This window comes from Petromyzon marinus, unplaced genomic scaffold (assembly GCF_048934315.1).
Source record: "Petromyzon marinus isolate PM22_M1 ecotype Great Lakes invasive population unplaced genomic scaffold, UKy_Petmar_22M1.pri1.0 PM_Scaffold_66, whole genome shotgun sequence".
Lineage (NCBI taxonomy): Eukaryota > Metazoa > Chordata > Hyperoartia > Petromyzontiformes > Petromyzontidae > Petromyzon > Petromyzon marinus.
The window spans coordinates 15,913-31,080 of NW_027423673.1; the positions used below are offsets into that span (position 1 = coordinate 15,913).

Sequence of the window (15,168 nt, forward strand, 5' to 3'; positions counted from 1 at the left end):
ACACAGAGAGACACACACAGAGACACAGAGACACACAGAGACACACACAGAGACACCGTCTTAGCGTTGCCTATTGCCTGAGGAGACACGCAGACACACACAGAGACACACACAGAGACACAGAGACACACACAGAGACACACACAGAGACACACACAGAGACACATACAGAGACACGGAGACACACACAGAGACACACACAGAGACACAGAGACACACAGAGACACACACAGAGACAGAGACACACACAGAGACACACACAGAGACACACACAGAGACACACACAGAGACATAGAGACACACACAGAGACACACACAGAGACACACACAGAGACACACACAGAGACACAGAGACACCGTCTTAGCGTTACCTATCGCCTGGGGAGACACGGAGACACGGAGACACAGAGACACACACACAGAGACATAGAGACACACACAGAGACACCGTCTTAGCGTTGCCTATCGCCTGCGGAGACACGGAGACACAGAGACACACACACAGAGACATAGAGACACACACAGAGACACAGAGACACACACAGAGACACCGTCTTAGCGTTGCCTATCGCCTGCGGAGACACAGAGACACGGAGACACAGAGACACACACACAGAGACATAGAGACACACACAGAGACACACACAGAGACACACACAGAGACACCGTCTTAGCGTTGCCTATCGCCTGCGGAGACACAGAGACACGGAGACACACACAGAGACACGGAGACACACACAGAGACACACACAGAGACACACAGAGACACACACAGAGACACACACAGAGACACCGTCTTAGCGTTGCCTATCGCCTGCGGAGACACAGAGACACACACAGAGACATGGAGACACACACAGAGACACACAGAGACACACAGAGACACACACAGAGACACACACAGAGACACCATCTTAGCATTGCCCATCGCCTGCGGAGACACGGAGACACACACAGAGACACACACAGAGACACAGAGACACACAGAGACACACACAGAGACACGGAGACACCGTCTTAGCGTTGCCTATTGCCTGCGGAGACACAGAGACACAGAGACACACACAGAGACACACACAGAGACACACACAGAGACACACAGAGACACACAGAGACACACACAGAGACACCGTCTTAGCGTTGCCTATCGCCTGCGGAGAAACGGAGACACACACAGAGACACACACAGAGACACAGAGACACACACAGAGACACACACAGAGACATAGAGACACACACAGAGACACACACAGAGACACACACAGAGACACACACAGAGACACGGAGACACACACAGAGACACACACAGAGACACAGAGACACACAGACACACACAGAGACACCGTCTTAGCGTTGCCTATTGCCTGAGGAGACACGCAGACACACACAGAGACACACACAGAGACACAGAGACACACACAGAGACACACACAGAGACACACACAGAGACACATACAGAGACACGGAGACACACACAGAGACACACACAGAGACACAGAGACACACAGAGACACACACAGAGACACCGTCTTAGCGTTGCCTATCGTCTGCGGAGACAGGGAGACACACACAGAGACACACACAGAGACACAGAGACACACACAGAGACACAAACAGAGACATAGAGACACACACAGAGACACACACAGAGACACACACAGAGACACACACAGAGACACGGAGACACACACAGAGACACACACAGAGACATAGAGACACACACAGAGACACACACAGAGACACACACAGAGACACAGAGACACCGTCTTAGCGTTACCTATCGCCTGGGGAGACACGGAGACACGGAGACACAGAGACACACACACAGAGACATAGAGACACACACAGAGACACCGTCTTAGCGTTGCCTATCGCCTGCGGAGACACGGAGACACAGAGACACACACACAGAGACATAGAGACACACACAGAGACACAGAGACACACACAGAGACACCGTCTTAGCGTTGCCTATCGCCTGCGGAGACACAGAGACACGGAGACACAGAGACACACACACAGAGACATAGAGACACACACAGAGACACACAATGAGACACACACAGAGACACCGTCTTAGCGTTGCCTATCGTCTGCGGAGACAGGGAGACACACACAGAGACACACACAGAGACACAGAGACACACACAGAGACACAAACAGAGACATAGAGACACACACAGAGACACACACAGAGACACACACAGAGACACACACAGAGACACGGAGACACACACAGAGACACACACAGAGACATAGAGACACACACAGAGACACACACAGAGACACACACAGAGACACACACAGAGACACAGAGACACCGTCTTAGCGTTACCTATCGCCTGGGGAGACACGGAGACACGGAGACACAGAGACACACACACAGAGACATAGAGACACACACAGAGACACCGTCTTAGCGTTGCCTATCGCCTGCGGAGACACGGAGACACAGAGACACACACACAGAGACATAGAGACACACACAGAGACACAGAGACACACACAGAGACACCGTCTTAGCGTTGCCTATCGCCTGCGGAGACACAGAGACACGGAGACACAGAGACACACACACAGAGACATAGAGACACACACAGAGACACACACAGAGACACACACAGAGACACCGTCTTAGCGTTGCCTATCGCCTGCGGAGACACAGAGACACGGAGACACACACAGAGACACGGAGACACACACAGAGACACACACAGAGACACACAGAGACACACACAGAGACACACACAGAGACACCGTCTTAGCGTTGCCTATCGCCTGCGGAGACACAGAGACACACACAGAGACACGGAGACACACACAGAGACACACAGAGACACACAGAGACACACACAGAGACACACACAGAGACACTGTCTTAGCGTTTCCTATCGCCTGCGGAGACACGGAGACACACACAGAGACACACACAGAGACACAGAGACACACAGAGACACGCACAGAGACACACACAGAGACACACACACAGAGACACACACAGAGACACCGTCTTAGCGTTGCCTATCGCCTGCGGAGACACGGAGACACACAGAGACACACACAGAGACACAGAGACACACAGAGACACACACAGAGACACAGAGACACACACAGAGACACAGAGACACCGTCTTAGCGTTGCCTATCGCCTGCGGAGACACGGAGACACACAGACACACACAGAGACACAGAGACACACACACAGAGACACACACAGAGACACCGTCTTAGCGTTGCCTATCGCCTGCGGAGACACGGAGACACACACAGAGACACAGAGACACACACAGATACACACAGAGACACACACAGAGACACACACAGAGACACCGTCTTAGCGTTGCCTATCGCCTGCGGAGACACGGAGACACACACAGAGACACTGAGACACGGAGACACACACAAGAGACACACACAGAGACATAGAGACACACACAGAGACACACACAGAGACACACACAGAGACACCGTCTTAGCGTTGCCTATCGCCTGCGGAGACACGGAGACACACACAGAGACACACACGCAGAGACACAGAGACACACAGAGACATGTAGACACACACGGAGACACGTGGAGACACACAGAGACACACAGAAACACACGGAGACACACAGAGATACGTGGAGACACGTAGACACACACGGAGACACGTGTAGTCACAGAGACACAGAGACACACGTGTAGACACAGAGACACGTGGAGACACACAGAGACTCGCGGAGACACACAGAGACACGTAGACACACACGGAGACACGTGGAGTCACACAGAGACACACAGAGACACGTGGAGACACGTGGAGACACGTGGAGACACAGAGACACGTGGAGACACAGAGAAACGTGGAGACACAGAGACACGTGGAGACACGTGAAGACACGTGGAGACACGTGGAGACACACGTAGACACACGGAGACACGTGAAGACACACAGAGACACGTGGAGACACGTGGAGACACGTGGAGACACAGAGACACGTGTAGACACAGAGACATGTGTAGTCACACAGAGACACGTGGAGACACACAGAGACACACGTGGAGACACAGAGACACACAGAGACACACGGAGACACGTGGAGACACAGAGACACGTGGAGACACACGTGTAGGCACAGATACACGGAGACACACGGAGACACGTGGAGACACGTGTAGACACAGAGACACAGAGACACGTGGATACACGTTTAGTCACAGAGACACACAGAGACACACGTGGAGACACGTGAAGACACGTGGAGACACACACGGAGACACAGAGACATGTGGAGACACACGGAGACACACAGAGACACGTTGAGACACAGAGACACACGGAGACACACGCGGAGACACGCGGAGACACACCTAGATACACAGAGACACGTAGAGACACAGAGACACACGGAGACACGTGGAGTCACAGAGATACACGTGGAGACACGTGGAGACACGTAGAGACACAGAGACACGTGAAGACACACAGAGACACACGTAGACACACAGAGACACGTAGAGACACAGAGACACGTGTAGACACACAGAGACACACGTAGACACACAGATACACACAGAGACACACGTAGAGACACAGAGACACACTTAGACACACGTGAAGACACACGTGTAGACAAGGAGACACACGTGTAGACACACGGAGACACGTGGAGACACACGTGTCTACACGTGTAGACACACGTGTCTACACGTGTAGACACACAGAGACACACAGAGACACACGGAGACACGTGTAGACACAGAGACACGTGTAGACACAGAGACACGTGGAGACACGTGGAGACACAGAGACACACAGAGACACAGAGAAACGTGGAGACACACGAAGATTCGTGAAGACACACGGAGACACAGAGACACACGTGGAGACACAGAGACACGTGGAGACACAGAGACACGTGTAGATACAGAGACACGTGGAGACACGTGTAGACACAGAGACACGTGGAGAAACGTGGAAACACAGAGACACGTGTAGACACAGAGACACACGTGTAGACACAGAGACACACGTGTAGACACAGAGACACACGTGTAGACACACGGAGACACACGTAGAGACACACAGAGACACGTGGAGACACGTGTAGACACAGAGCCACGTGGAGACACGTGTAGACACAGAGACACACGTGTAGACACACAGAGACACACGTGGAGACACAGAGAGACACGTGTAGACACAGCGACACGTGACTACACGTGTAGACACACAAAGACACACGGAGACACACGTCGAGACACAGAGACACATGAAGACACGTGGAGACACAGAGACACACAGAGACACACGTGTAGACACACAGAGACACGTGTAGACACAGAGACACACGTGTAGACACAGAGACACACGTGTAGACACACGGAGACACACGTGGAGACACACAGAGACACGTGTAGACACAGAGACACGTGAAGACACGTGGAGACACAGAGACACACAGAGACACACGTGTAGACACACAGACACACGTGTATCCACAGAGACACGTGAAGACACGTGGAGACACAGAGACACACAGAGACACACGTGTAGACACACAGAGACACGTGTAAACACAGAGACACTTGTAGACACAGAGACACGTGACTACACGCGTGTAGACACACACGTGTAGACACACACAGAGACACACACAGAGACACGTGTAGACACACGTGTAGACACACACAGAGACACACACAGAGACACACACAGAGACACGTGTAGACACGCACAGAGACACGGGGAGACACGCACAGATACACGTGGAGACATACAGAGACACGCACAGAGACACACACAGAGACACGTGGAGACACACAGAGACACATAGAGACACACAGAGACACACACAGAGACACATAGAGACACATAGAGACACACGTGTAGACACATAGACACGTAGAGACACACAGAGACACAGAGACACACGTGTAGACACACGTGTAGACAAACGTGTAGACACACGTGTAGACACACGTGATGACACACGTGATGACACACGTGATGACACACGTGATGACACACAGACACACACGTGATGACACACACGTGATGACACACACGTGATGACACACGTGATGACACACACGTGATGACACACACGTGACGACACGTGACGACACGTGATGACACACACGTCATGACACACACGTGAGCACACGTGACGACACACGTGATGACACACACGTCATGACACACACGTGATGACACACGTGATGACACACACGTGACGACACACGTGATGACACACGTGATGACACACACGTGATGACACACGTGATGACACACAGAGACACACACGTGATGACACACACGTGATGACACACACGTGATGACACACAGAGACACACAGAGACACACGTGATGACACACACGTGATGACACACACGTGATGACACGTGATGACACACACGTGATGACACACACGTGATGACACACACGTGATGACACACGTGACTACACGTGATGACACACGTGATGACACACGTGATGACACACACGTGATGACACACGTGACGACACACAGAGACACACGTCATGACACACACAGAGACACACGTGACTATACGTGATGACACACACGTGATGACACACGTGATGACACACACGTGATGACACACACGTGATGACACACGTGATGACACACACGTGATGACACACGTGACGACACACAGAGACACACGTCATGACACACACAGAGACACACGTGACTATACGTGATGACACACACGTGATGACACACGTGATGACACACACGTGATGACACACACGTGATGACACACACGTGACGACACGTGACGACACGTGATGACACACACGTGATGACACACACGTGATGACACACACGTGATGACACACACGTGATGACACACGTGACCACACACACGTGATGACACACACGTGATGACACACACGTGATGACACACGTGATGACACACACGTGATGACACACACGTGATGACACACGTGACCACACACACGTGACCACACACACGTGATGACACACACGTGATGACACACACGTGATGACACACACGTGATGAGACACACGTGATGACACACGTGATGACACACACGTGATGACACACAGAGAGACACGTGATGACACACACGTGACGACACGTGATGACACACACGTGATGACACACGTGATGACACACACGTGATGACACACGTGATGACACACACGTGATGACACACGTGATGACACACACGTGATGACACACGTGATGACACACGTGACGACACGTGACGACATGTGATGACACACACGTGATGACACACACGTGATGACACACACGTGATGACACACGTGATGACACACGTGATGACACACGTGACGACACGTGACGACATGTGATGACACACACGTGATGACACACACGTGATGACACACACGTGATGACACACGTGATGACACACATGTGATGACACACACGTGATGACACACGTGATGACACACGTGATGACACACATGTGATGACACACACGTGATGACACACGTGATGACACACGTGATGACACACATGTGATGACACACACGTGATGACACACGTGATGACACACGTGATGACACACGTGACGACACACGTGATGACACACACGTGATGACACACGTGATGACACACATGTGATGACACACACGTGATGACACACGTGATGACACACGTGATGACACACATGTGATGACACACACGTGATGACACACGTGATGACACACGTGATGACACACGTGACGACACACGTGATGACACACACGTGATGACACACGTGATGACACACATGTGATGACACACACGTGATGACACACGTGATGACACACGTGATGACACACGTGACGACACGTATAGAGACACACGTGATGACACACACGTGACGACACGTGATGACACACACGTGATGACACACGTGATGACACACATGTGATGACACACACGTGATGACACACGTGATGACACACGTGATGACACACGTGACGACACGTATAGAGACACACGTGATGACACACACGTGACGACACGTGATGACACACACGTGATGACACACGTGATGACACACGTGATGACACACACGTGATGACACACGTGATGACACACGTGATGACACACGTGATGACACACGTGATGACACACGTGATGACACACACGTGACGACACGTATAGAGACACACGTGATGACACACATGTGACGACACGTGATGACACACACGTGTAGACACACACGTGATGACACACACGTGATGACACACACGTGATGCACACACGTGATGACACACACGTGACGTCACCTCCATCACGGGGTTGGAGGCGAGAACTTTCTCCTCCATGTGGGCGTGGCCACCGCCCACGGAGGCGAAGAATCGCATCACGTGACGAGCTGACACGGTCTTGCCGGCACCACTCTCTCCACTCACCACGATCGACTGGCAACGCGCGTCACTGGTGGGGGTCACGTGGTGAGGGTGGGGGGGGTGGGGGTCACGTGGTGGGGGTGGGGGTGGTGAGGGTGGTGGTGAGGATGGTGAGGAGGGTGGTGGTGAGGGTGGTGGTGAGGGTGGTGAGGGTGGTGAGGGTGGTGGTGAGGGTGGTGAGGGTGGTGGTGAGGGTGGTGGTGAGGGTGGTGAGGGTGGTGGTGAGGGTGGTGGTGAGGGTGGTGAGGGTGGTGAGGGTGGTGGTGAGGGTGAGAGTGGTGGTGAGGGTGGTGAGGATGGTGGTGGTGGTGGTGAGGGTGGTGAGGGTGGTGAGGAGGGTGAGAGTGGTGGTGAGGGTGGTGAGGGTGGTGAGGGTGGTGAGGAGGGTGGTGGTGAGGGTGGTGAGGGTGGTGGTGAGGGTGGTGAGGGTGGTGGTGAGGGTGGTGAGGGTGGTGAGGAGGGTGAGAGTGGTGGTGAGGGTGGTGGTGAGGGTGGTGATGGTGGTGGTGAGGGTGGTGGTGAGGGTGGTGGTGAGGGTGGTGAGGGTGGTGGTGAGGGTGGTGAGGGTGGTGAGGGTGGTGAGGGTGGTGGTGAGGGTGGTGGTGAGGGTGGTGAGGAGGGTGAGAGTGGTGGTGAGGGTGGTGGTGAGGGTGGTGATGGTGGTGGTGAGGGTGGTGGTGAGGGTGGTGGTGAGGGTGGTGAGGGTGGTGGTGAGGGTGGTGAGGGTGGTGAGGGTGGTGAGGGTGGTGGTGAGGGTGGTGGTGAGGGTGGTGAGGGTGGTGAGGAGGGGAGAGGCACCGATGCCATTCACTAGGCTTTGTTGTCATTCCCTACACACCTCCTGCTAGCTACTACACTACACTGTACACTACACTATACTATACACTGTACACTACACTGTACACTACACTGTACACTACACTATACACTACACTATACACTACACTGTACACTACTATACACTACACTATACACTACTATACACTACACTATACACTACACACTAAACTATACACACTACACTACTACACACTACACTACACACTACACTATACACTATACACTACACTATACACTACACACTACACTACACTACTACACACTACACTACACTATACACTACACTACACACTACACACTACACTACACACTACACTACACTATACACTACACTATACACTACACTACTATACACTACACTATACACTACACACTACACTACTACACACTACACACTACACTACACTACACACTACACTACACACTACACTACACACTACACTACACACTACACTACACACTACACTACACACTACACTACACTACACACTACACTACACACTACACTACACTACACACTACACTACACTATACACTACACTACACACTACACTACTACACACTACACTATACACTACACTACACACTACACTACTACACACTACACTACACACTACACTACACACTACACTACACTACTACACACTACACTACACTATACACTACACTACACACTACACTACACACTACACTACACACTACACTATACACTACACTACACACTACACTACACTATACACTACACTACACACTACACTACTATACACTACTATACACTACACTACACACTACTATACACTACACTATACACTACACTACTACACACTACACTACTATACACTACACTACACACTACACTACACACTACACTATACACTACACTACACACTACACACCACACTACACTACTACACACTATACACTACACTACACACTACTATACACTACACTATACACTACACTACACACTACACTACACACTACACTATACACTACTATACACTACACACTACACTACACTATACACTACACTACACTCCACCCCACCACCACCACCACCTCCTCACCGGGCCATCTGCCTGTATGCATCATCTGCCACAGCGAAGACGTGTGGGTCCAGGTGCCCAGCGCCCTGTCCGCTGTAGGCGTCCACCACATCCTGCCCGTACAGGGGCACGTCCATGTATGGGTTGATGGCCACCAGGACAATGCCTTCAAAAAGACAAAGACAAAGATCCCCCGTATAGCCTTAACAGACTGTAGGGGCAAGTGCTGTTAGCGAGCACCTATGGAGGTACACACACGTTCACACACACACGTACACACACACGTACACACACGCACACACAACAACAACCGCCATTCGCTACTAAGTGGCGGTGACGTCACCACGACGCTTGTGCCAGGCTATGTGCACCCTGAGGCCACGTGAAGTGTCGAACGCCCGCTGGCAGGAGGTCACGGGGCAGACCCAGGTGCCACGGGTCGACTGACTGAGATGACTGGCTGATGCACCACCTGTGCCCCCTACTGTGCCAACCTGCTGTGCTTTAGCCACCCGGCGCTCCGCTCGCTGTTGTGAGCGTCGCTCCTCCGCCCTCCGTTGTTGTTGGAGGGCGACTGCCTCCAACTGCCCAGTAGCATCCTTCACGAGCCTCCTCCACAGAGGCCGATCTTGACACCGCTGGTACCAGTCATCGGCAAGTCCACTCAGCTCCACGTCCTCCTGTACCACATCACTCCATCTCTTCTCTAGCCCGTGCCGCGCCCGCTTAGCCCCCTCAATCCGGCCAAACAAAAGCTGTTTCGGCATGCGACGGCTGGGCATGCGGGCTACATGACCCAGCCAACGCAGCCTTGCCTGCCGGAGGAGCTCACCGATGGGACCCTGCCCAGATCTTTCAAGGATTTGTGAGCTCCTCACACAATCCAGTCTGGTTAAACCCAGGATGGATCGTAGGCAGGCCAGCCTAAATGTTTCTAACTGGCGAAGATGTTCCATTAGGGGGGTCCACGTTTCGCAAGCGTAGAGAAGGGAGGGAATGACCGTGGCCGAGAAGACCTGAAGCTTAGTGCGGAGCGACAGACCAGGTAGCTTCCACACAGCGTTACGCAACCGATGAAAAGATATTGCCGCTCGACTGATTCGGAGTGAGACCTCTGCTGTTAAACTGGAGCCAGTCATAAGCACACTGCCCAGGTATGGGAAACTCTCCACTCTCTCCACAACTGCCCCATCACTGATTGGGAGTTGTGGGGGTGGAGTGTCCGATGGTACAAAATACCCAGGCAGGTGCTTAGTTTTGGTGGGGCTGATGGTAAGGCCCCACCTCTTAGTGGCACGCTCCAGTCTCAGCAGCAGCGTCTCCAACTCCTCCTCTGACTGAGCAGCTATTACCAAGTCATCAGCATACATAACGTGGTTGAGCAATAGGGAGCCATCCCTTGACCGCACCCGGGCATCGATTAGCCTCCCATTATATCTGTACCATATGGAGATTCCCCCGGTACAGCTATTGAAGGCTTCACGAACTACGTGGTCAAAATAGATGTTAAATAATGTGGGAGCCAGAGGACATCCCTGTCGCACCCCAAGGTGTACAGGGAATGGCTCTGACTCCCGGCCACGTAGTTTTACCCGGGCCCGCTCACCATCATGAAGGTCCTTAATGATCGTGAGCAGAGGGTCAGATACTCCAAAAGCACGAAGAACGACCCAGAGCCCAGGCCTACTGATGGTATCATAGGCCTTGACCAGGTCAATAAAGCAGAGATGTAGGTCTTGTTGGAATTCCCTACACCTCTGCTGTAGCAGACGGACAGAAAACATGGCATCTGTGCAGGACCGCCCTTTCCTGAAACCGCATTGGGGCTCCGCAAGCCTCTCCTCAGCGTGCCTGGCAAGGCGATGCTGAATAATCCTTGCCAGGACCTTTCCCAGCACACTGAGGAGTGAGATGCCCCTGTAGTTGTTACAGTCTGTGCGGTCCCCCTTCTTAAAAAGGGGGACCACCTGGGCATCCTTCCAATCCTGCGGAACCCGTCCAGTGGTCCAGACTGTTGTTATGATGTCATATAGGGCAGTCTGTGCACAAACGCCACCCTCCCTCAGCATTTCGCTTGGGAGATCATCTCTGCCCGGTGCCTTTCCTGGTCTCAGACTCCGGATCGCCTTCAATACTTCCTCAGCAGATGGCGCCTCAGCCAGCCACTCACAGGGGGTGACTTCATCCAATATTTGAGGCACCGCAGCCTCAGCAGGGTCATCCTCACTTTGTGCCACGATGTTTTCCTGGCTGAGGGATTTTCCCTCCCCCAGGACCTCACAGAAATGCTCAGCAAATCTGCGAACCTGTTCCTGGGGGTCGGAAATTGGATCACCGTTTTTTCCCCTAATGATGGTAATAGGTGTGGCGCTGCAGGTTACTTTTGCCGGACGGGCAACTCTGTCGTGGACAGCGCTGTGGGGGGAGATCCAATTTTGATTGGCTCCTCCCCTCATGGCATATGCGTCCACCACAGGGGCTAAACGGGGGCTCTGGACGGGTGCGAGGGGCCGGTAACCCCTCCACCTTCAATTAATTACCACGAAACTACGAATTAAACTGAAATAGACACACACACACATAGACACACACACATAGACACACACACATAGACACACACACAGACACACACACACATAGACACACACACATAGACACACACACAGACACATAGACACAGACACATAGACACACACACACATAGACACACACACACATAGACACAGACACACACACACATAGACACACACACATAGACACACACACAGACACATAGACACAGACACATAGACACACACACATAGACACACACACACATAGACACAGACACACACACACATAGACACACACACATAGACACACACATAGACACACACACACACATAGACACACACATAGACACATAGACACACACACATAGACACACACACGTAGACACACACAGACATAGACACACACACAGACACACACACAGAGAGACACACATAGACACAGACATAGACACACACAGACACACACACACACATAGACACACAACAACAACAACCGCCATTCGCCACTAAGTGGCGGTGACGTCACCACGACGCTTGTGCCAGGCTATGTGCACCCTGAGGCCACGTGAAGTGTCGAACGCCCGCTGGCAGGAGGTCACTGGGCAGACCCAGGTGCCACGGGTCGACTGACTGAGATGACTGGCTGATGCATCACCTGTGCCCCCTACTGTGCCAACCTGCTGTGCTTTAGCCACCCAGCGCTCCGCTCGTTGTTGTGAGCGTCGCTCCTCCGCCCTCCGTTGTTGTTGGAGGGCGACTGCCTCCAACTGCCCAGTAGCGTCCTTCACGAGCCTCCTCCACAGAGGCCGATCTTGACACCGCTGGTACCAGTCATCGGCTAGTCCACTCAGCTCCAAAAAATTACCACGAAACCACGACTTAAACACGTGTACGCACACACACCTACTCGTCCACCCACTGACCCACCCACCAACGCGATCACCCACCCACCAAACCACCCACCCACCAACCCGCCCACCAACCGACCCGCCCACCCACCAACCCGCCCACCCACGCACCTGCTCGCCCAACACACCCGTCCACCCACTGACCCACCCACCAACACACCCGCCCACCCACAAAACCACCCACCCACCAACCCACCCGCCCACGCACTTGCTCGCCCAACACCCGTCCACCCGCCCACCGACCGACCGACCCACCCGCCAACCCACCCACAAAACAACCCACCCATCCACCCACTGACCCACCCACCAAACAACCCACCCATCCACCCACTGACCCACCCACCAAACAACCCACCCATCCACCCACTGACCCACCCACCAAACAACCCACCCACTAACCCACCCACCAAACAACCCACCCATCCACCCACTAACCCACCCACCAAACAACCCACCCATCCACCCACTGACCCACCCACCAAACAACCCACCCATCCACCCACTGACCCACCCACCAAACAACCCACCCACTAACCCACCCACCAAACAACCCACCCATCCACCCACTAACCCACCCACCATCACACCCGCTCGCCCACCCACCAAAAACCACCCGCCCACCAACCCACCCACCATCACACCCGCTCGCCCACCCACCAACCCGCCCGCCCACCGACCCACCCACCCCACCGTGCCCCCGACCCACCACAGTAAGTGTAGATGTGTCCGCACTCGGAGTAGCGGACACGGAGATTGTGCAGAACGGCAGCCTCGTGGAGGTGGCTCAGACAGGTGAGGTCGTTCTCGCCCACCAGGATGTCCGGGTTCCTCAAGAACGGCCATGGCGGAGGCGACGAGGAGGAGGAGGACGAGGAGGACGAGGAGGAGGATGAGGAGGAGGATGATGAGGAGGAGTAATTCACCGAAGCTGCCGTCGCCGGGTCGACCGCCTGCGTCACTTCCTGCCGTTGTGACGTCACCGGGGGGGGGGGAGGAGCCGCGCGTCACCGCGGGAGAGAGAGAGAGAGAGGGGTGAGCGGTGTGTGGGCGTGGTCACGCGGCGGCGCGCGCGGTGACGTCATTAACGTCACTCTCCCCAACCCCTCCTCGTGGGTTAGGGGACAGGGGGGTTGGGGGTGTGGCCACACGGCGGTGCGCACGGTGACGTCATTAACGTCACCCCCCCCTCCGCGTGGGTTAGGGGGACGGTGGGGGTGGGGGCGTGGCTACACGGCGGCGCGCGCGGTGGCGTCATTAACGTCGCTCCCCCCCTCCTCGTGGGTTACGGGGAAGGGGGGGGCGTGGCCACACGGCGGCGCGCGCGGTGACGTCTTGAACGTCACTCCCCCCAACCCCTCCTCGTGGGGTCGGGGGACGGGGGGGCGTGGCCACACGGCGGCGCGCGCGGTGGCGTCATTAACGT

At 53.9% G+C, this 15,168-nt stretch overlaps 1 protein-coding gene across 1 annotated transcript in view; it reads right to left on the reverse strand.

Moving 5' to 3' along the window:
* Positions 1–3,196: 3,196 nt before the first annotated feature.
* LOC142923752 (unconventional myosin-Vb-like) overlaps positions 3,197–15,168 on the reverse strand; it is a 39,148-nt gene continuing 27,176 nt past the window's right edge. Inside the window, exons 3-6 of the mRNA XM_076064737.1 lie at positions 14,452–14,707; positions 10,307–10,451; positions 8,277–8,427; positions 3,197–3,489 (exon numbers count right to left, since the gene is read on the reverse strand). Coding sequence (XP_075920852.1) covers positions 3,238–3,489; positions 8,277–8,427; positions 10,307–10,451; positions 14,452–14,707 — 804 coding nt within the window. The 3' untranslated portion in view covers positions 3,197–3,237. The remainder of the gene's footprint in view (positions 3,490–8,276; positions 8,428–10,306; positions 10,452–14,451; positions 14,708–15,168) is intronic.